General features: G+C 36.3%; 1 protein-coding gene across 1 annotated transcript in view; it reads left to right on the forward strand.

Moving 5' to 3' along the window:
• LOC121429984 (lysosome-associated membrane glycoprotein 1-like) overlaps positions 1 to 13,863 on the forward strand; it is a 29,383-nt gene extending 15,520 nt beyond the window's left edge. The window contains exons 2-8 of the mRNA XM_041627254.1: positions 1,484 to 1,926; positions 2,969 to 3,194; positions 4,414 to 4,587; positions 5,005 to 5,186; positions 6,304 to 6,517; positions 8,072 to 8,236; positions 8,795 to 13,863. Of these exons, the coding sequence (XP_041483188.1) occupies positions 1,484 to 1,926; positions 2,969 to 3,194; positions 4,414 to 4,587; positions 5,005 to 5,186; positions 6,304 to 6,517; positions 8,072 to 8,236; positions 8,795 to 8,940 (1,550 nt within the window). The 3' untranslated portion in view covers positions 8,941 to 13,863. The remainder of the gene's footprint in view (positions 1 to 1,483; positions 1,927 to 2,968; positions 3,195 to 4,413; positions 4,588 to 5,004; positions 5,187 to 6,303; positions 6,518 to 8,071; positions 8,237 to 8,794) is intronic.
• Positions 13,864 to 24,304: the final 10,441 nt, after the last annotated feature.

The following is a 24,304-nucleotide window of genomic DNA, read 5'->3' on the forward strand; positions in this document are numbered from 1 at the left end:
GAACTTTTCTGCTTCAGTGATGCTGATAGATATATGTTGTGTACAGGGGGGAAAATAATTATAATAGCTTTTAGGTTTGTGTGTTGGAAATAAGTTTGCAACTTGTCCTTATGTTGATATGCTGTGCAGTAAAATGCAGTTCAGTTGATAGCGGGAAATCTTACTCAGTTTTTGAAAATGGAATTGCATATACAGTACATGTATATGCTGATACTGACATTATATTAAATTAATGACCCATTGTTCTTTTTCCTGTGATTGTGGCTCTTCTGATACTACATACATGTATTGTGACAAAGTAGAAAAGTAAAAAGAATACACAAATTACAAGTGGTAATCATACAAAATACAGTCGGGATAGGTTAGACATGTACAGTACATGTAGCTCTAGATGAGTCTGGCTATAAAGTCAAATCTCCATGGCCCACAGAAATCTGTTTGACTCTATAAAAGCAGAATAGAAGAGATACTTGTATGAAAAGCATTTAAAGAGATGGAGAGAAGAAATAACAAGATTTGCACGATCTGAAGAAGAACTTGACTAAAGAGAATGCTGACTTTTATACGTAAATGCAAGCTTTTTATTTGAATCCATTGTCACAGGTTCTGTACAAATACTGTACATTCATGCAACTATGCACCAATTATTGTTGAGATATTGTGCAATATTGTACATTTCTCTTGTACTGCAGTACTGTACAACTACATCTTCAAATGTATTGTGGGAGGTACATACTCAAGATAAAAAGTTACAAAGTTAGACCAATTTTGGAGGATGAAATCTTACAATTTTTCCCAGGATCTTGTATCGATTAGCATGGACTTCATTAGATCTGTTTGACAAATGGATCACAGGACCAATTGATTAAAGGACATATCAAAGTCCAGGCTTGCTGTGATACAGTTATACAGTATGTGGTTCTGCATTTATAGCCTAGTTTGGCGAGTCTCAAGATTAACTAGCCAAATTAGCTTGGCCCACCTACATGTAGATATTGATCTTGAGATTCAAAAAATCACATTCCCTCAGCCATTTTATTTTAAATTGAATGATTGATGTTTTTTTTATTTTACATGTAATTATGTTTAAGAACTACATTATTATTATTATTTATTTATTCATTCATTTATTTCAGTTTTTGGAAGGGGGGGGGAATCTCAGTAGCATTTTAATTGTGACCTTTATTAGTTTACGTGCTGTTTTTTGATTGATTATTATATGAGGATATTGCATCAATGCGCAAGGAATTTCTTTCTTGGTATTTCTTGCCTTTAACAGCGAGGTGCAGAGTGGCAGATCGTGCCAAAGGATGCTTGTCCAGCAGTTCCTTGGACTTATCGACTGATTCATATCACCTGTGGTACATACAGATATATGTACATGTATCACCAGAGGAGCTATGGTTTGGGTTAGATGATTGTTGGTTTTACCACTACCATATTTTAGTATTAAACATCGTGTATATTTCTCTTCTGTCTGTAGGAGCAATTTTGGCAATGGGAACTACTACCAATGCCACTAACACCACAGCTGCGCCAACAACCACAGCGGGGTCTACAACCACAGCGGGGCCTACCACCACAGCGGGGTCTACCACCACAGCGGGGCCTACCACCACAGCGGGGTCTACCACCACAGCAGGGCCTACCACCACAGCGGCAAAAACTACTACAGCTGTGCCAACAACTACAAAGGTACCAACCACCACAGCGGCACCTACTACTACTAAGGCACAGACCACTACCAAGGTGATGACCACAACCCCTGCACCGACCACGACGCCTGCACCGACCACGACGCCGATGCCCACACAGACAACTTGGAGGCTGGACAACAGCAACAAGTCCGCTTGCATTTTGGAACAGATGGAAGCCAAATTTTCAATCATGTATGAAATGATAAATGCGGAGAACAAAACTGTCCAAGTGAGTTTCAGATGTAATTTATTGACCACGATGATCATGAATTCGTCTTTAAAGCTACGTGTAAATGATAGTAGTTGCAGTAAAACACTAATTTCATGAGAAAGTCTGTAAAACCAAGGTTAAAGTATGACTGTATCATCGTGGATCTAGATCTGGTACAGTTACATAATACTTTGTGAAATCATAAAATCCAAGCTGAAATACGATCACACTGAAGATCGCCAACACAGATAGGCACACGTGGGACAGTGTATTATTATTGCTGGAATAAAGGCCCAATGGAAGTGACCGAATCCGTGCTTATTTTGCTTATTTCTCAGCAATTACACAATTTCTTCCAGAATCCTTTGGCACATATTTGTTATTCATACAAACAGACACTTGGGTGGTCATTATATTAGATTCTGTGTAAAGTCATTTTGAGATCGTTACCAGAACTGGAATTTATTTTCAAAAGATTTGATACATGAAGATGAAGTGGGAACATTTCATTTGTTACACAATTCTTAATGAGTAAATTGATACAGTTCATTTTGACAGAAATTGAAATTAGATATTGAATCTTTTGGTCAATCCACATACAACTTTAATGGAGAAAATTTTCACTTGAATTCCTGAAACATGGTCCAAAATTTTAAACATCGGCTGAAATACTCTGGATCGTATATCAAATATAGGCAAATTATGTCCTCAATCAAAAACCTGAATGAACAAGCCAGAACCGTAGAAGTATTTCACATTATGCTTCTGTTATCACAGAAAGGTAGGAAAATGATATTAATTTGCTTGATCAGCCATATCTGTTCAAGGTATTAAATGAACCCAATTCCCAATGCTGATTATAAAATCCAAGGCTCTTGCCTTCTCTTGAATTAGATATGGTATACAATTTTGTTAATCTTGCATGCATATGTGTGTTTCTTTCCATAAAAATGAATAACTAGTATACTATGTGGGTTGAATTAACGATTCAGCATGCAACTGTATGTAATACATGAATATCTGCAAATTATAACTTCTCTCTGTTTGTCTGCTTATCCAGTCTACAATCACATTCAGTGTGCCCCAGGAAGCAACGGTTGACGTTGCAAACAGCGCTTGCGGCAGCAACGAGACTATGCCCAAGCTAACCCTCATCTTTGACGAACCAGAACTGGGCAACAAGTTTGAGCAGTATTTCACCATGTCCGCCAACGACTCCGCCCTCACCAACATAAGCCTTGCGCTCAACCACACCAATCCTTTGTTCCCTAACAGCACCAAGGCCGGTATGAATATGAAGTGGTCAATATGCTATATATTTCAGAATCGTTCTGTGGGATGCAAAGGTTTTTCATGTGTTCTAATGCTATACAAATAGATGAAGCATTATTTGGTACCTGGGGGTACCAAATTAAGAATTTTGTCATTTTGTTTAATTATTTATTAAATTTAGGATTGTACCCTTGCTTCCCAAAAAGTGTAAGATTATTTTATGTAAAATATTATTATTAATATTATCATTGCACTATAAAAAATGTCAGAAATGCTATAATTGTGTTATCATTGTTGTTAACGTGAAATATTAGCAAGTTTTCGCACCGCCAGGCAGAACGAATTCTAGAGCGCAGTAAATGGCTAGTGAATGTATTCAAAATATCCATCGAATGGCAATGAACAGATGGGAGGTCTTTGTCGAAAATTGGTGAAGCAGATCAGCAGTTCGTTTTAAGTTTTGGAGCAGATGAAAAATTGCAAATATGTTGTTTGTCCAGAGTCCTGGGGGCATTTCATAAACCTGTTCGTGAGTTAAGAATGACTGTTGAACCTTTATTATGCTCAAAATAATCAACAATGAACATTCAATAGTCAATATCATTTACCACAAGAAAGGATCACCAGTTGTTATTAAAGTCGCTGTTAACTTACGAACAGCTTTATCAAACACACACCCATCAAACTAAACTTCCGTTTTGATTCACCAGTGTTCAACAAAGAATTCTAGGTAACCCATTGTCATGAGGAGTTTTGACAATACATTTTCTTTGTTCTTGAAAGCGTTCTGCGTAGCGGTGCAAAACTGTTGATGCAATTGGGAAACCTTATTGATATGGCACTGTAGGATCGCACATGGTAACTACAGTAGGCCAAAAGTCACCCGAATCAGTGTTACAGTTAACTTTCAAGTCTTCCATGAATAGTTTTTTTCATCAAGATTTATCTAATGAGGGGACTATGAAAAAAGTTGACATGCATTTTCACGAGTGAATGAGACAAAATGTGATAGTGCTTTGTTGATTAATAATGATGATAATATTGATTATAATAATAACAAGTGTGATATCTTATTGAGCGTAAACACCTTGTTGATACTTACTGTAATCGTTTAATTTTGCTTCTATGGGATTGAGATAGATATTGACCAAGAATCTGTCATGTGACCATGCCATATTTTTTACCGTTGCCCCACTAACCAGTGAATATATCTGTGCTATTCCCCCTCATCAGGTCAGCTGGTGATGTACTCTGCTACCCTTCCCAGTGCCACATTCATGGTCAACAATGGCAATTCTTACCTCTGCAATGCCCTCCAGATGTTCAAGGTCAACATGGATGCCAATGTCACCTTCTCAAGGGTCAAAGTTCAGACAGCTGATATCGTAGACAACAAATTTGGAAATGGTAAGAGAGCTGATTAGAAGAAAAAGCTTGGTTGGGATAGAGAATGGTTGTGAATTTCTTGTCTTTTTGCGTTAGTGGCAAATCAAGCTTTAGTTATATCACCAAAACTGTAAGGAGGCAGGTGTTGAGCTGAGCCAACAGGTAATTCTGCCCAAGTCAAATCTTTGGGGACCACAGATTTCTGTTTGACTTGAGGAGAAATTTGACAATGTAGAGGAAACGCAAATTTTCCATAATCTGGTTTAAATAAATAATTGATTGCTTTGACCTGGGAAAATATTTTACTATAAAGGGTTGACTTTATATGCAAATTTACCTGTATATATATTTATACACTCAGACTACTTTCGCTTTAAAATTATATTAAAAATTGATCAATCTCTCCCCCTATGTTTCTTCCTTGTTTTATGATCATAGTATCCCAGTGCCCTCAAGATACGCCCTCTACCTCGCCAGCCCCCACCTCCAGCATGGCGCCCATGACCACCCCCTTCCCACCGGCAGACAACTGGAACATCACCTATGATAACAAGATCTGCATGATGGTCACCATGTCCCTCGAATTCAACATCACTTATAATACGACTACTAAAGACCAGGTGAGAGTAGTGTTTCGTAAACCATTGAGTGACTTTCAAGGGGAATGAAACCCTTGGAACAAGTCGGCTTGTGTGGAAAAAGAAAATCAAAGAAACAAATCTACAAAAGTTTGAGAAAAATCTGACAAATAATGAGAAAGTTATGAGCATTTGAATGTTGCGATCACTATTGCTATGGAGATCTTCCTATTGGCAATGGGACAGATATGTGTGATGTCACATGTGAACAACTTTCCCTTTGATGGACTATAAAAAAAACCCAAAATGTCTCTTTTTGCTTTTCTTATGGTGATACAAACACTTTATCCACAATATATTCTTTGAAAATCTGTATTACAAGCCCTCCTATAGAAGGAATTAATGATCTATTGATAGATGAGATAAAAGGCATTTTAAGTGAAATATATGCAAAAGCAATAAGAAAGTAGTTCACATGTGATGTCACACATCTCTGTCGCATTGCCAATGTGAGGATCTACAATACAATAATGATCTAAACTTCAATTGCTCATAACTTTTTTTTATTATTTATTCAATTTTTCTCAAACTTTCGTTGATCTGTTTCTTTGATTTTTCTGTTTTCACACAAGCTATCTTGTTCCAAAAGTTTCATTTTCCTTTAAGGTAATGAGAATATGCCTTTACCAAAGGGCGCTACCGCACCAAGTGGAAATTGAACCAGGGTGACTGGAATCCTAAACACCTGCTATACCGACTGAGCTGTCATATCTCCTTCATAGGGGCCTTACAGCTCTGACTTTTAGATTAAAATCATTAACCACTGTCTTCAACGTTGTCAGTTAAGGAACTAAGATATGCATAAATACCGATTTTACTTTTTCTGAATCAATTGAAAATATGTGATAGAAAAAGTCACAAAGCAAAAGATATTATATGCACAGTATTTGATTTTTTTTTAAAGAGAAAAGCAAGGTTAGAAAAATGTGATTTAACACAAAAGAAATGCTAAATACCTGACTGTAGAATGGTGTGTGCAACAAGCCAAGGTATGGCTATAATGATGAAAAGGATGATAATGATGATCCAGTGTAAGGTACTTGCAGTGTTGATACTAGTTTTTTAACCTGCCTCATTTCCTTTCCATCTTTGTTCACAGAACAAAACTGTCACCGTGGTCCTCCCCAAGACCGCGAATCCCTCCAACTCAACTTGCGGAGCCAGCAACACCAGTTCCACTTTCATCCTGATCTTCAGGAAGGACTGGATCCTGGAGCTGGACTTCACCCTCAACACCACCTCCAACGTCTACAAGAACACCAAAATGATGCTCACCTACAACTACAACTACTTCAATGATTCGGCCAAGAACGGTGAGTGACAGAGGATGACGGACGGTTTTACCCTCATCATCACTAATTTCACCCCTTAGAATTCCCAAAATGGAATGCGTAGGGGCGACTTTGTTTTCGGAAGTTGCCCCAAGGTCTACCATGAACAAGGATTCATGAATATTTAGAAAATCAATAATGCGGCAGATTAGAATACTAGTGTAGTAGGTTTCACACTATACCATGTATCTTCCTCGGGCAAGTGTTGGTCCTGAAAAGGACCACCCAAACTCTTAAAATTCTAAAACTTTAAAACCAAAATTCCATTATTCTCCCTCATGCCGAAGATTGATTTTCTAAATAGATCAAGTATGACAAAAATCAGGCCCGGCAACCTATTGGGTTTATAGCCGCCAGGTTTATAGCCGCCAGGTTGAATTTACATTAGTTAGCGCATACATAAGTCACAGTACATTATACATTACAATCACAATACATTATTATGTTGCTGTTTGAAATATACGATATTGTATAAAATACAATAAATATAACTTCAAACATCAATAGGTGCATACATGTACTGAGCAGAAGAACTGAGAGAGAGAGATAGAGAGAATAGCAGGAAAGAAGATAGGTGAAAGAATGGTATAGATAGGAAGCGAGATTGGAATAAAACATGATACTGTTCAATACAATAAGAGACAACAATGCCATGGAATGGTCCAAATAAATGATCACATTATTGACATCTCAACAACTCGTGAATGACTTTCGGGACCACCTTCATTTTATGTTTGTTGCTATAATCGTGTAAAACTTGACCTAACACCAACACCAAAAGGTCAACACTGAACTTGAAATCACCCAATGATAGACAACTATGTCATGGAATGGTAAATATAAATAATGTTATTTTAATTTACTACATAATAACCGTGTGAAAAATAGCCCTTAAAAATCAAGGAGAAATGAGAAGGAAAGAAGTAGCCCCCAAATATTAGCAATGGTCCCATAGTGAAAAAAATATTTAAAAAATTAGAAAGGAAAAATGAAAAATAATGTTATTTCTGACCATAGTGAGTGAAGATAACTAGACATTTTGTTGCACAGGTTTAAGGAAATGAATTCAGAATATTTCTTTCCAGTTTCTAATGGCGTTTTGCCAGTCCAACATGGTTTTTCGACAAGTGGGTGTTCAGAACATTGGGTGATTTAAAGTCCGGTGTTGGCCTTGGTGTTGGTGTTAGTGTTGAAATTTGGATTGCTTCTCCTAGATCCAAAACTTATTCAGAGTTTGTAAAACCTGATCCAGATCACATTATTGACATCTCAACAACTAGTGGGTGAATTTTCGGGACAACCTTCATTTTATGTTTGGTGTTATAATCGTGTAAAAATTGACCCAACACCAACACCAATAGGTCAACACTGAACTTGAAATCACCCCTCGAAAAAAAAAAAAACATATAGAAGAGTGTACTACCACATTTTTTGATGTTCTTTTTACACATATATTTCGGGAGAGCTTTTGTGGCACTGCTTGATATATAAAGCATATTGGATGATTCTTGTTACCTTTTTCCCTTGCAATTTCAGGTTCTGCCACAGCCTCTACGAAAGAAAGCAAGATCGAGGCAGCAAAAGGAAAGTGTTACAGCTGTAAATCCGAGGCCGAACTAAAAGCAGACAATGTTGTCTTCATTCTTCATGATGTCAAGATTCAGCCATTTGCAATTTATACAAATCAGACGTACGGTGCAGGTTAGTGGTCAATGTGGTTGCGTAAATAGTGGTTCGGTGGAGAAGTCTCTGAGTCTACATTTGAAACTCTCCACCCGTGTGTAGTAAATGGGGTGCGCGGTAATTCATGAAATGCTTTGAGGGCCTGCCTGATCAGGGTAGTGTCACTAAAATGTTCTTTAAAAATGCAAACGATAGGATGGACTTCTGCTCTGCGGTGTCAGATAATCATTGCTTATACTAATTTTGTTACAAAGTAGGCATGTTTTTTTTTACACGTATGAAAATATGGACTCGATTTGAGTTCATATAATGATATAAGAAAATGGAATGTAGGAACCTGGCAGCATCATTTCACCAATTGCATACTGATGACATGTATATAACTATTAAAATTTTTGCTGAACTCCAAATTCAGTAACTTCATTATTTCATATTTACTTGTTTTGTTCAGACATTATATTTAGCCTGGAGTGCCCCTAGAAGGAGGCTTGTTAAGTAACCATTTTAAACCAACCTGCCAAGGCGAAACAAAAATAAAACAAACAAAATTTCTTTCTTATTTTGTTGCCTTTGCAGAGGCACCTTGCCCAGCTGACAGCTCGCTCAACAACATTGTACCAATCGCAGTGGGTTGCGCCCTCGCTGGTTTGGTCATCATCGTGCTCGTCGCATACCTGATCGGGCGTCAGAGGAGTTCAAAGTCCGGTTACGAGTCGGTCTAGTCTGGACCTCGACAGGGGACGGAGCCGCCAAATCAGGATTTCTTCATTCCCCCCAAGAGCAGCTTTGATAATAACCGTCATCAGAACATCTCACGATGGTGATTTGATCCCATCGAACATGATTCCATTTTGGTCCAGCACAATATTTACAGTATATCCTTGCTCCAGTTATCTTTAGGTTGTGGCTTAGGTGCAGGATGGCTAGTGGCACAAAAGCATCTTGTTCATAATGAATCTAAAACTGGAAGGCCCGCATTCTTAAAAGAGGCTTCTATTGTACCATGGTACAAAAACATGGACTTTGCAGATTTTTGTACATAATTACGCTTATAGAAGAAAAAAAAATCAAATTTAACGCGTTTTTGGCAAAGGGCGCTAAAAGGAAAACGCGATACAGTTCAAGAAATCTGCATAAACCATGGTTTTATACCATAGTATTCTGAAACTACTTATTAGAATTTGAACTGTTGGGTCTACATTTAGCCTGGAGGCATTCACACTTGTCATTTAATCACATTGAAAGGGATATTCCAAAGTGACTTAAACAGGAAGGATGTTACCACTTCAGTACATGTTCCTCCTGACACGTGAGGTATATTAACGCAGTGTGAAATGGTCAATCATGGATTAATCATATTTATGGTGTAATCCCTCCATTGTACTCAAACCATCGTGTCATAACAAAATCTATTTGCATCACTGGTCATCGCTTCCTTGCACAGTTGATACATTTTTTTGCGGGCTGCTTGATAGAATATTGAATATGCAAATGTACGGTTGTCTTTAGCATGAAGAAATCTTGATGGTTTCCGGGGTTGTCATGGAAACAACCATCTGTCATGTCCCCTCCTCTTCCTGGAGTTGCCAAAAGTTTCATCAAAGTTTGAAAAATCTTTGATACAAAAAAATTCTTGTTTTTCTGTTTTGTCTGTCATCTCTTGCAATACCATTTAACAAAAAAAACACCACCCATTTGGAAGTGTGTTTCATCTGTTTCACTATCATGGTGTTTATGGCTCTCTCCTTTTGGTTTTGCATTTTGATAACTAATAATGTACAACCGAAATATGTGTATAATGCTCAAATGGTGCCTATAGCCGGTGAAGAAGATGTTAGCTTCATAAATCTGCATATAGATACATAGGTCAGTCAATATATTCATGTTAAATTTCTTGTGTTCACACTTTTTGCATTCCTAATTGTATGTGGTGTGATCCCACTCTTGGCGTTTGTGATATATATTCTGGCAACTCCAGGAAGAGTGACTCTCATATTCTTTCTTTTTTTTAATCATTGAAATTTGGGTTGTATACAATGGAGATCACTTTTTTTGCATAATAATGGAATGTTGTTGATACGTTAATATCAGTTTGTATGTGGCATAATCAGATCTATTTTCGTATCCGTTGAAGTACATGAATGTTTATCATTAAATGTTTGTTTACTATTGTGTGTATGATATAGATATATATATTAAAAAATGCCTATATTTTTTTCCATTCTTCAAGTAACTATAGTATCACTCTTTCTGTTTCCTTGCATAGTTTCATTAATTTTGATGTTGTTGTAAATTTGAGCCATAGTACTTGATTATTTTCCTGTGCGTGATGAGCAAATGGTCGGTGCACAATTCCCACTTCCAACTGGTCAACTCGGTCAAGCACGGGTCAGGTATTTTCGATCAGGTCAGTCTAGGTCAACAAGGCTATCCTGGGCCCCGTCTTACAAAGATTTAGGATTGATCCGATCAATTGCAACTATGGACGGCCAGCAACGTCAACATCCAATATGCATGTTTGTTCATAATATTTTCTAGCTACGATGTATGTTCATGCATTCATTGTTTTCTTGAGAATTCACTGCGCTTTTCTTTGCATACAACGGACATTGTGCAACTTTTTTGGTAGAAAGAATTATGACACCGATGGACTTCCATAGAGTTGCGACTGATCGATCAATCGTAACTCTTTGTAAGATGGGGGCCCTGGTTCACAACCATAATAGGCATCAGTCTACCTGTGCCGTTTTCATTGGTATTGCCCTGCTTACCCAAATATTTTGAACATGTCCAATATGTTTGAGTAGAGAGCTAGAGCAATTTTGATCACAGAGATTGAGGTAGGATATTGTCCACCTAGCCGATCTTGACCAACCTCGTCGAATACCTTGACCGGCTTTGATTGAAATGATCAGTTCAGGTTCCTGTTTCATAAAGACCTGATATAACAAATGCACATTTTCTATTGCAAGTTTATAATCAGCCAATCAAATTGATGGATTGCAGTAGCTTAAAACTGTTATGGCATATTTGTTTATCGTTAAAAGTTTTGTGAAATGGGAACCCAGCTTGGGCATTTTATCTTCACCATGGGAAAACGATGCATTCACTTGATTGTGATGTGGGTTTTCAAATTGAATGTGGGCGCTTTGCCCGAAAATGTACATCTCTCTGTATCCAGGACTGAAAATCAAGAAATCTAGGAAATAACTTTGAAAAAAAAATTGCTTTATGTTATTGTTCGAATTGCTTAATATAAACTATCTTCTGTTTTCTTTACTAGATTTTACAAGTTGGCAATCTGACATGACATTTTTTTCATTTGATATACATTTTATGGTAGTATAGTTAATATTGTGAATGATATGATGTATATTATTATTTTCAAAGAAATGGTTCTACCAATGTGTTTTAAGTTTATATAGATTTATGTTGTTGAATCGAGATATTGCAATGAATGTGTTGAATCAAATTCAGTGCGAGATTGCAAAACCTGTTGCCTTGATATTTAAATGAGAAGGGGAATATCATATTTGTGATGTGTTTAGTTTTATGTTTTTTTAAAGCAAGAGATGGATGAAAACGGATAGCAATAAAATCTTTTGCAAGAAATTATATAACCGAACTGTAGGGGAAGTGTAAGGAAGGTATTACCTGCCTTGCCTTGTGCTTTCGAGACAGTAATTGAACTTGGCCCTGATCGGGGGGGGGGGGGGGGGCAGAAAAGTACGCAAAATTTCTGCCTAGATAAAAAAAATTGGGGAAAAGGTTTTAAAGTCACCATTAAACAAGCAATTACCAAAAGAGTTAACACTCTAATAACAGGCACAGGTCTTCTGTGATTTTTCTGTATCGTGTTGTGTTATTTATCGGACGAATTCAGCATGGTAAACGTTAGTCATACATATGTGGGCCTTGTAATATGAGAAAGACTATAGGTCTTATTTCCGTCAAATTTGGCATTGTTTACAAAGTGTCTGTGAAGTTGCCTTGCAGATTGATGATAATCTCTCTTAAGAAAATTGTAAGCGGTATGTGGTTGAAATAATAAGATGAACATTTTAATGACTTGTGTATTAAGCTGTACAAATTTGTTCAATTTGTTTTTCATTTACGTGTCGTGTACATACATGTAGTTACTAAGTACATACGGAAAAGTGTGGTTCATTATGTTAAAGATATTATCATTAGGTGATTCGATTCATGATCATTATTTTGTACTTTAAAAGTCGCTTCAAATGTAGCTATTCAAGATCACACAAACTCACTACCGTAATTTGAATATTTAGGGTGTTAGTGTAATGAAGTCGTGGTGTTCCACTAGACAATTGAAATGTTAAGGTCAATGTTTAAATGAAATGGGGTGGTTTCATGTAGGGTGTTGAATTTTAGTGTTGGTGTGGAGAGGAAGTTAACACCCAGCACAACATGCATTGAACTCATATCATGCCAAATCCACTGTGTAGAGTGCTCATGGGGTGTTTGGTGTAAGTTTCATGACCCGTTAATGAAATTATCATAATGCGAATTCAATAAATTTTTAAGCCCACAAATCGGTTTTTGAGCTAGGTATAGCAGCATGGATCACACTCTTATCAGAAACACCAATGCAAACCTTGATGCCTAACCCCAACACCCAACACCAGTATCTATGTTCAGCACCAAACTTAACATCTCCTCCAGTGGATGTTGGTGTTGATGCTGAGTATCAACACCACCGTCCACATCAGCACCAAACACCAACATCTGCGTTAGCACCCAATGCCAACAATAATACCAATACCAAGCACCAACACTGAACATTAACACCACACTTGAAGTCAACCACTAGAGCTCAATATGGTAATAGTGTTCCTTGCTTAACATGACTTAATGTAATATTATGGTATCTCAAGCAACATGTATCAAAGTCCCTAAGTTCATCCTCGACAAAACTCTAAAAAGGGAGATTACTTAACTTCTGCAGTAAAGTGATATTTTATCAAGTATTGCTGAATCTTTGCATATTCAATTTTTTATCCGTGAGCTGGGGAAGGGATTTTGATGTCCACAGAACTCCCTTGATTTATTGCTTCAAAATTTCTCCTTTTTCTCTGGATTAAACTTCATTAGTACATGTACACTCGTAGGAATGCTAACTTGATGTTCCATATTGTTATTTTCATTTTGTAAACTTGGCTTGGATGATATAGGCCTAGATAATGAAGACGAGGAGGAGGAGGATGGAGGCAATGATGAGGATGGTGATGATGATGATGATAATGACAACGATGGTGATGGTAATATTTGCAACAGCTGCTGGTGATTGTAATAATAAAAAGATTATGATGATAGTAGTTGTGGTGGGGATAAGTGAATGGATGAGATGTTTGAATTCACCATTTGCCGATGAGTGCCGTAGTCGTTGCAGCAATTATGTACATGCCGCCTATTATTCCATTCTGTGATTTATATTAGTAGTACCGGGGATAGAGTATTCTTCACATAACGTTGAGTACATGAACACCAAATGGGGCAAAAATGTTATTTTATGTTTAAAAAAAGATCATTTGGAATATTACAGCCATGAATCAAATTTTAATCATAGGAGGGAAAAGTTTGTTCTGGATACATGGATGTGCATGTTATGTAGTACAAAGGTGTATCAGAGCTGCCAAGTAGTACTGATTTTCCGTATTTAGTACTGAAAATAGAGAAGAATACTGATTGTTTCATGCAAAATACTGATTTCTTAAGTTTCAGTTTATGTGCTGTCCTATGGTATACCTGTGAAAATACTAATTTCCTCACCAAAATACTGATTTTCAGCCTTGAAAATACTGAAATGTTCTTGTTCAAGTTGGCAGCTCTGGTGTATATAGAATATCTAGACATTTTCCTTCATTTTGTCAATGCATAATGATTTGTTTATTAGTAGAGAGAAGGTAAATATCTAGACATAAGGGGGTTGCAAGAAAATTTATGATCAATTGCAAATTTATGTTGCACTTTTACAACTGATAGATAGGATTTATCTTTGGCAGATTGGTTTATTTAAGACTCCATGGCCGAGTTGCAAAAAGGTTACCATTATGGTAACTTTGCCATCCAGTGGTAACTTGTCTGGAATCCTTGATTTCGATTGGTTGGTGATCAGGGTTACCATGGCAAAGTTACCATAATAGTAACGTTTATGCAACAGGGTCCATATGTCAAGAGGCAAATCACCTATCAATTGCAAAAAATGTAATTGATTACAAGACAGACTTGCAATTGAAAGCAATTTTTTTGACAATGCCCTATATAGTCATATGATCAGTTTCACATATCACTTTGCGATGATTCCAAAACCGACTGAACTGCTATGTCTTGCTCTTTATGATGTCATCATAGGATATAGACTTATATTCCATGTTTGAAACCGGAAGGGCAATAGTTTATACAGATATTTGAAATCTATGTATGATATTTTCAGGTTTTAATAAGAAACTTCGATGCTTGTAGACTTATTGTCTATACATGTGTTGCGCTATGTACATAATGCTTTACACTAATTGACACATACTATCCATTGCTAAAAGAATTGTAATTAGCTAGTCACAAGGAAGACAGATACATTGTAGCAGCAATTAGATAGGTTAATACTGTTGTAAGATATTTCTTCTTTTACTGAATGTAATATGCAAATGAATGAAATACCATGATTGCGTAGTCTTTCAGTATTCAGACTTTGATGAGATGACTCCTGTTGAAATTTAAATTGCTGTAGTGGCATGAGATAATCTCATTTGGGGACATTGTAATTCCTTACGAAGGCAGAGTCATTTTATGTTATGAACCACTGATGATTTATTTAATCTAAAAACTGGTATGAATATATTGCAGAAATTAAAAAAAAAACTTTCATGAAGGTAATCTTAGGAAATGATTTATAAACTAATGTGATACTGCTGTCATAGCTTTAAACATGGCATGAAACTGTTTATCATAATTATTGTGTCTTGTGTACTACTATTAAAACCAGAATGGAACTTGTTTTGATAAAATCTAAAATGGCTGCTAGACAGATTATCAAACTGAAAATTAAGTGACATCAATGACATTGAAAATAATTTGTTCCCCTTTGTTTTAAACACCCAAATGTGCCTTCGCATTTTGTTTCATTATAATGGGGGGGGGGGGATTCCTGTTCACATTGAAATAATGCTGAAATTTTAGTGTTTTTTAGTACCCCAGTTATTATAAAAATAGCCAAGTTTAAAAAGTTCACTATTCATAAGTCCTCATTTCATACGTCATGTTTTGTCTTGTAACCATTGTATTATTAATGTCACCATCTGAGATGTTTGTACAAATTTAAGGTAATGTAAATTGCACTTCTAAATATTGTGTTAATCAAGACTTTAATCGCATAATGTGCAAGTTGCGAATGGATATAATTATAATAAAGTTTGGAAGAAAAATATGTTGAAAATTATGCTTGAATGGATGTTGTCATTTGGTGTATTGTCATCCAATTCTAAACTGCATTTAAAATAAATTAATATAGACTGTAGTTATGGATCAATCAAAGATTGAGACCCTAGAAAATTCAAAAGTAAATCCTCAGAAGTTATGAAAGTAAATCTTTACTTGTTCCGTAATTCCGTACTATGGTAACTACTCGGTTTTATTTTAAATCCCCCAAAAGAATTAAATTTAGAGGAACGACAATTAATCAATAGCGCCCCCTACATTTTAATGGTGATTTCTTCCCCCCGATTGCTAAGAGAGCCTGAATGCTTGTACAGCGGCTGCGGAATGGTTTTCAAAGTGGAAGGGCTGAGCCAAAAGTGTGTGGGGGGGGGGGGGCAATCAGCCAGAGGACCGACGGCTTAAGGTCCTCTCTGAGGGACCTCGTCATGAGAATGAAATGCCTTACCAAGGACCCTAGCGCACCAAGTGGGAACCGGAATCCGAAACCCTCGGCGCTCCACCGACTAATAATGATTATTGACTCGATATTGTAGTAATGATCTTATATACGCAATTGAATATGCAATCAACCCGAGAAATTTCATCGCTAAGCTGTTACGTCAACAGTGATATAGTACTGTATTTCTGAAAGTTTTATTGACGCTTTGATTACCAAAGAAAAATTAACTTTCCAACAGATGTCTTGGTAAATTCTCCCATAATTGAACATAGTTTTCTCTGCATTTTTACAAATCCGTCACCTGCAAATAAGGGAAACCAACATATTTTGCAGCCAACTGTATTTCTACATCTTTCTCTACAGATGAAAACTTACACAATCCATTTATAATATAACTTATCATGATTGTTAACTTTGCAAGAATAAATAAATATATATGAGGAAATTCCATAACCATTTTGCGGTATCAAAGTTTTGACTAGATGAGCCGCGATACGATTGCAAGTGGGACAAATCTAGTCTCTAGAAAATTACCAAAATAATGAAATACGGAATAGGTTTTTAGATTACGGAGCAAGTACAGGGCGGCGTTGTTTCTTTTTTTTTTTTTGGGGGGGGGGCAACCCCCCCAAAAAGGCACTTATATGTCAAAATGGGCATTTGGAGACAAACAGAGATTTTCACCATGGGATTACGCCTCTGTCTTAAATATCTTGGTGTTTCGTGACATGCAAGATAAGTTGATCAAAGCAGTTTTGAAGGAATTTAAGGAACTACATTTTCCCAGATTTTTTTTTTATCCTAAAATGGATTATTTCAGAAACTGTACTTCCCTCATTTCTTTCACAACATATTAAAATACAAGAGTTGCCCAAGCTGCTGTACATGTACATTTATAATTTCTCACATTTATCATGTTTATATATATGTATATATATACTCACGTCGTTGTCAATTTTGGCGCTAATTACATCCGCATCCTTCCTATCGAAGTGATTTTGTTTGTTGAAAAATAAGTGACAATCGACACTTTATATCAAGATAATATAAACTATGCGGATCTGGCTTCTGCCAAATTGGGGGCAGGCCGAACAAATATTCTCAACCACATTTTCATAAAAGGGTATTTTTCTTTTTGAAAAGGGCATTTTCTTCCCCCGGGAATGTAGATGGGGGTCGCTTTGAGGGCACTTGACCCGGTTCCACGACCAAGAATCCCCCCTAAAAAAAGGATAATAAAAAACGAGGAAAATGGAAAGGGAAAAGATTACCTTAATGAATATTAGATATGTCAAAATCTCGTATCAAAAGGTTAGAGTTTCGTTTTAAACAAGTCACATTTTCGCTCGCTCGCGACGTTTTGAAAATTTGCCAGATATGCCATGTTGTGCTGTCTCAAAACTTTTTTGCTCGTTTCCCCCACTGATGGTAATGGATGCCGCATATTGTACTAAAGCACTTTATTAAAATCTCTGCTCAATATCCACGATATTTTGACTTTTGTAAGTGGCCTAGATGCTGGAGTTAGATTTTTTTTAAAGAGCTGAGGAAGAAGCAATAGAAAAGCACTTCTCCCCCATACATTTTATTTATTATGTTCGCGAATAAAAACCAATGGATTTTTTTTATATTCTAGGATGTGATGAAATGAAAGTGGTCGCTATTGAAGATTTGATGTGAATGAACATTTTTATGATAAACTCTTAAACATTTCTTTATATCAAATGCAAAGGCCTTGCGTCCATTTCCAATGTTAAAAGCCTTTTATGATTTATATCTTATAGGAAAGTAAAGGAAAGGTTAACCTCAGAGGACTGCCATTAAAACCAGAGATCGAAGAAGGCATTCTCTATTATGTTTTACCTCAAATATTGCACCATTCTAATGTAATCACAAGTTCATCCTTGGATGCGCGCTGTGAACTTGTAGAAATTAGACTATAGCATAAGTGAAGAAAATGAGATTGCAGTCGATTTGTTAAAATTGGTGCATTGTATGTCATTTTTCAGAAGAAAATGCATCCGTCATACACGCACACACAGATACCCCCCACACACACTCATTAACGTGTACAGAGAGCAGTAAACTCACAGGATGGTATTTTAGCAATAACCGCAGACTCTTCCTATAACGCCGCCAATCTTTTGTCAAAAGCTCTTTGTAAAAAAAGCAGTCTTTGTCGAAAATCGGGGAATCAAAACAGCGGTGTCGTCCTGGACTCTGGCCAAACGATGTATTCGCAATTTTCGTCCAGCCCGTAGGGGAAGGCGGGGTAAGTTATGACACTTTTTACATTTTGCATGTTAGAATTGATATGACTAGTAATATTGTAGAAATAAGTACCTTGCCTTTAAATTTGACTCTTGGGAAATATTTTTCACCTATGTATAACTTTCTACCCCCACACTGAAAATCGTTGTGACCTTTGAAACAACTGATGTCAAATGGCTCAACTTGCCCCATCTGTGGGGTAAGTTGTGCCACCGTCTGGGGTAAGTTGAGCCACAAAAACTATGTACAAAATGTATGCAGGAGAACCAGGATGTCAATTTTTCATTTAAAGTCTTTTTACTTGCTAATTCTCTAAATACTCACATCTTTTTAAAGTAAAAGAGCTGTCTTGTGAATTTGCTCCTTTCTGCCTGCATATCAATGACTTTTTCTGTTTTTCATTTTTTTTTATTATATATTACCATAAGAGTTACCATGGCTCAACTTGCCCCATGTTGGTTGGCTTAAATTAGCCCCGTCCGAACTTTTTGCGATATTTTCACATCCACACTTTTCTTATGCATCCATCATGTAAAAGACTATGACATGAGTGAGAATCCATACCTGGACTAACAATATTGTTCTTATTTCTATAATATATTTAAAGACGTGTGTGGGTAAACAGCACTTTTCTATTTCACACCCTTTTTTTTACTTTTTTGGCTGAAATTTGTATTTTTCCTCTAAAAAAGTACTTTTTGTTTCAAAGTTGAAAACAATGTGGTGGGGTTAGGGGTTATGCTATGGGTCATCAATACATGACACCACCACGATGTCTGACTCATTCATTATTAGCCTGGGGTGGTGGCTCAACTTTCCCCTATGCTCAACTTACCCCGCCTTCCCCTATATCTTAAGACGATGTGCTGTTCCGGTCTACCAACTATCGACAATGACCTGTAATCTGTCCATTGTAATTTGTCGGGGTATTTTTAATAGATTCTGAACGTTACTGAACATGAAGAAAGTGCCTGCGAATTGGATGCTAAAACAGACTATTATCATCACATTCTACCCTACCCTATTTCAATTCTTAATTGGTTTAATTCCAAAAGAATTATATTTTGCGTTCTTCCCCCCAAATATTTCCTCGCTTTTAATATTCTCCAAGCGTTTACTGTAAAAACTGTGGTGTTAAAACTGACACCAATTGATGTTAATAGAGGACCACATCCTGAGGTGTTAAAATTACACCTCAAAGATTGAACATAACACCAAAGACTGTAAATGTAACAACCAAAGGTGTTACAACAACACCTATAGGTGTAAAACTAACACCACCAATTTAACACCGGTGTGAAATAACTGGTGTGGTCGTCTATATAATTATGTACACCGGTTAACACCACAGTTTTTGCTGTGTAAATACAGCCACATAGGCCTATAAAAACATTATTTGTGCTAAATCACTGATCATGCTGACACAGCAAGCATTTTAATGAAAAACTCGTTGATATATTTCAAACAATTCATTTTTTCAAAGTGAGCTTTTATATTCACTAAGTATGTTTGACCAGGGGCGGCATCAGAGTTTGCATCCCGCTTTCAATTATTCAAGTAATTGAGTAATTCGAAAACAGGACAGAGAGGGAAAAGGGCGAAAATGAAAAAAAGTATACAGAAGAAATTACTGTAAATTGAGGGTATAGGTTGTCGGACTATGTAATATATTTTTCATCGTGAAAAAGGGCATCTTTATGTCCTCCTACCCCCTAACAAAATACCGCCTTTATTTGACATATAATGATAACACCTATAGGTGTTATCATTATATAGGGCCTCCAAGGACCACAGTATACCAATTACTGACGGAGCTACCCTACTAAAAAAAGACTTATAAATAAATAAATACATAAATAACAATTATATATATATATATAGGCCTATATATACATTATACCCACACACACACATGTAACTTTCTGATCTTGCGAGTGAGCGAAGTGAGAGAGAGAACAAAAATTATTTCAGCCACCTCTTTCTAACTCACTGTTAACCTGAATCGTATGGTTAAGGTGCCGAGTTTTACGGTTGACAATGAGAAAATTTCTTGCTCGGTCAATAATCATGATCCCTCGCATGAATGCAACTAACATCTTCCCCTCTTGTACCATATTGCACCGGTATTCACGGTATCAGTAATAATGTTTTCAATTCAATAAACCAAATCAATAAGCCATACTGTTTCAGCTCGTGCCTTGTTGGTTCTTTAGTAGCAAAAGACCTATATTTGTTAAATGAGGTATGTGCCAGCTGGAGATCATGTTCATGTTCACGGTTACGAAATGTGCTTAAAATGCAAAATTTTAGGTCAGTATATTACAAAAAAGAAAACTTCATGTATGTCTAAAACAGGAAAAATAAGGAACGATGGCAAAGAACTAACCCGAGAACTAATAAAACAGACAGAGAATTCTAGAATTAGAGAATGATAGAGAGAGGGAGGGAGAGAGGGGAGTGGGGGAGATTGAAATATCTAGAAAGAAGAAAAAGGAAGCCAAAATTCGTGATTCTGAGAGATATTGATGAATTACAATTATTCAGTCGTCATCAAAACAATTTGTAAAGAAAGTCTGTTTAATACATTTCTTCATTGTTTAGACAGCGGTAACGTGTGTGCGGTGGTGTTTCACCTCAGTCATCATACACTAAATATCGTCCTTCGAAGTTACAGAAAACGTAAGGCATTTCCGCCTTGTTGTATGCAGCTTGTCAGTTCCTTTGTTCAAACACGAGGTGAAAACAAATAATGAATGAATACGAAATGAAATAAATGGATAAACTCGATCGCAAACTTGTGTATTGGAACGCTCACGGTTCGTGTTAGAATGTAAGTTCTAGCAATAATCGCGGCTTTAAGCGAATGAAAATCAACTATTCATGATTTTTTTTTCTGCAGAAGAAATTTCTCTTTTTAATTCATTCTGTCCTAAAGATATCAAAATAAAAATATAGCAAGCATCGGTGACCTCGCCCTTACAAATAATAATAATACAAAAATACTCAATACCACATCAAGGTAGTTGATGCCATTTTTAAAAAAATGGCATTAAGTTGAACAGTTTCATTTACTGAGGCAGGTTTTTTTTTTCGAGGGATTTAAACGCAGAATCGCTGTTTTAAACTGATCGGTAGAATTCAGTTTAGATAAATCTGATTTGAATTCTCAAGATCATGAAGGTCGAAATATAACCCAACTCGGTACGGTCAATCATAGATCTGGGAACGATATATTTTTTTTAACTAGGGGTATTGATGTAAATTCGAGAAGCCCCCCCCCCCTCCCCCCACAAAAAAGTTTTCACTGCAAAATGACGGTCGATTTCTGGTCCCGAAATATTTTGAAAAGCCAAAACAAAAAGCTTTGAGTACAAAATGAAGGTCATATTGGTTACATTTCTCCATTTTGTCACACCATTCAAAATTCCAGGGGGTGTTGAATGCCTTCGGAGAATAATATACGCAACACCTCCGCTTCCCAGTGCCATGTATCCAACATCAAATCTGACTGTATTCACAATCTGGTTACACTTCGTAATTCCGTCACACGTAAATTGCCTATACCTCGATGTTCGTTAATCCGAAAACGTAAAAGGGTTTGTTAATCCGAACATTTGTGGCGTTATTCCGAAAGTTCGATAATCCGAAAAACAAAATAAGGATCGATGTTCCGAAGGTTCGTTAATCCGAAAACGAAATAAGGTTCCTCGTTCCGAAGGTTCGTTAGTCCGAAAACGAAATAAGGTTCGTTAATTATTTCGTTTTCGGATTAACGAACCTTCGGAATTACGAACCTTTGGAAATACGCACCTTCGGAATAACAAACCTATTCGGAATATCCTAACCTTCGGAATAACGAAGCTTCGGAATTACGAATGTATGCGTACAATCTGATAATAACTGACTGGAATAATATTGAGCAAATCTTGACGAGCCATGATTCTACCTTTTTCAGTTATTCATTAATTATTTATTAACTTTTACAATTAGCTTCTCGTAACCAAACGGCAATCACAAAGAGAACAATGCGTATACTCAGGGGGTGAACGACAATCATGCATTCTTAAATATCTTTAGAAAACCAAGTAATAGTTCTATTGTCCTAAATGGAGCATTCATTAACAGGGTTTGTATCTCATTGTGGTAATAATGTTCAAATATTCCCTTAAGACATACATTTTTCCTAAATAATTAATTTTTCCTTTTATTCTTGAATATTGTAGTAATTATTGCAAATGTTAAATTGCTATTCCTACATTGTAGCGCTATGGAACTTTTGTTTTTAGCGCCTCTATATACCCATTATTATTATTATTAATGTGAGCGTGAAGCGCGAACTTATTTTTGTTCTACACACTGACATAAAAACGGATAGTTTAGGCCTAATCGTGAAAAGAATACATATCTCAAGTACAGTATAATGAATGCGAGTGCAAAGTGCGGATGAACCTTTTAGGTATACATAATATGTGAACAGGTCTATTTATATGTAAATTATATTCTTACAAAAGATAAACTGAACTAAATCACTGCAATTATTGCTGATTAGAGTTATCGATACAGACGTGTCATATTATTCTCATTGGGGATTTCTTGACAACTTAATGGCCTTACTCCGCAACAGTGAGTGCTTATTACCGGGTAATTAGTCCAGGATAGAAGAGGCATTGTTTTTGTCATATATACAATATTTTTTATTGTTTTCTGTTAATTCGCGGGTGCTGATTTCGAATATGAATGATGCCACTCGTGTAACCTTGAGCATTTTCCACAAATTAGCAAAATCCAATATGGCCGCCAAAATATGCATATTACCCATGAAAATCATATATTTGGCAGCAAATTGGCTATAAAATGTATGTAATTGTGTTGCAGGAGTGAAATACTCTCTAAAAAATAACATTTTTTGACGAAATATTTATTTCTTGATATTCAAAACGGCTGCCACAGACCTCTGTTTAACCTATAATGTACAATATGAATAGGGAAAAATTATTTCCCCCCAAAATTATCACTAATCTGCAAGTAATTGTGATCTACGGACGAAGTAATATATGAAAATCATCAATGCTAACATGCTATATCACTTGATATGTCATGCATGGGAATATCTTTGTATTTAATATTAAAAATTATAGCTGCCACTCGCCCAAATAGTATTATTTTCTATGGCAAAGGGGCCAACAAAAATCGCACTAAAATGCATATTATTAACAGAAACAAGTGGAATATCGACTAAAACACAATTGCTAACAAAATGTATTATTTGATATGCCATGTATGTGATAAATGCTGTATTTTGATATTAAAAATGGCCGCCAAAGGCCCCAACAGTATTCAACGATAAAGAGGACCAAAGAAATCACATGAGTGAGCACTGAAATGCATTTATTTGTGATGAATAAATGGGATGCTGTTTATAAAACATAGTTCTTTTAACGAAATATATCATTCAGGATTAAAGTTTGTGTTTAATACTGTATTTTGACTTTCAAAATGGCCGCCATAGACATCGATTGTATTATGTGCAATGCGAACTAGGAAATAAATTTTCACACGTGTGAGCACCATAAATGCACGTAATTGTGATCTATGAGTAAAATATTTGTCTGAAAGCATAATTTTTAACAAGACATATCAGTTCTTCTGCCAGGTAGGTGATAAATACTGTATAAGCACCAACTTTGATGTCTTGATTATTCATATATTCTTTTGAATTGTCGTTTTCATTTACATCCACAAAAACAACAATGCTTCCACGAACGACTGGTATTTCACAATTTGTCAAGTACATTGTGCAACATGCTAAGATATGCATTCAAAGTAGGAATGCAACAAATACCTTCATTAAGTGTTCATTGGTGTGCTATTCTAGTCACCTGGTCTATTCAATTTCTTCATCCTGCTATGTAAGGCAAGCT

Source organism: Lytechinus variegatus, chromosome 16, assembly GCF_018143015.1.
Source record: "Lytechinus variegatus isolate NC3 chromosome 16, Lvar_3.0, whole genome shotgun sequence".
Taxonomy (NCBI): domain Eukaryota; kingdom Metazoa; phylum Echinodermata; class Echinoidea; order Temnopleuroida; family Toxopneustidae; genus Lytechinus; species Lytechinus variegatus.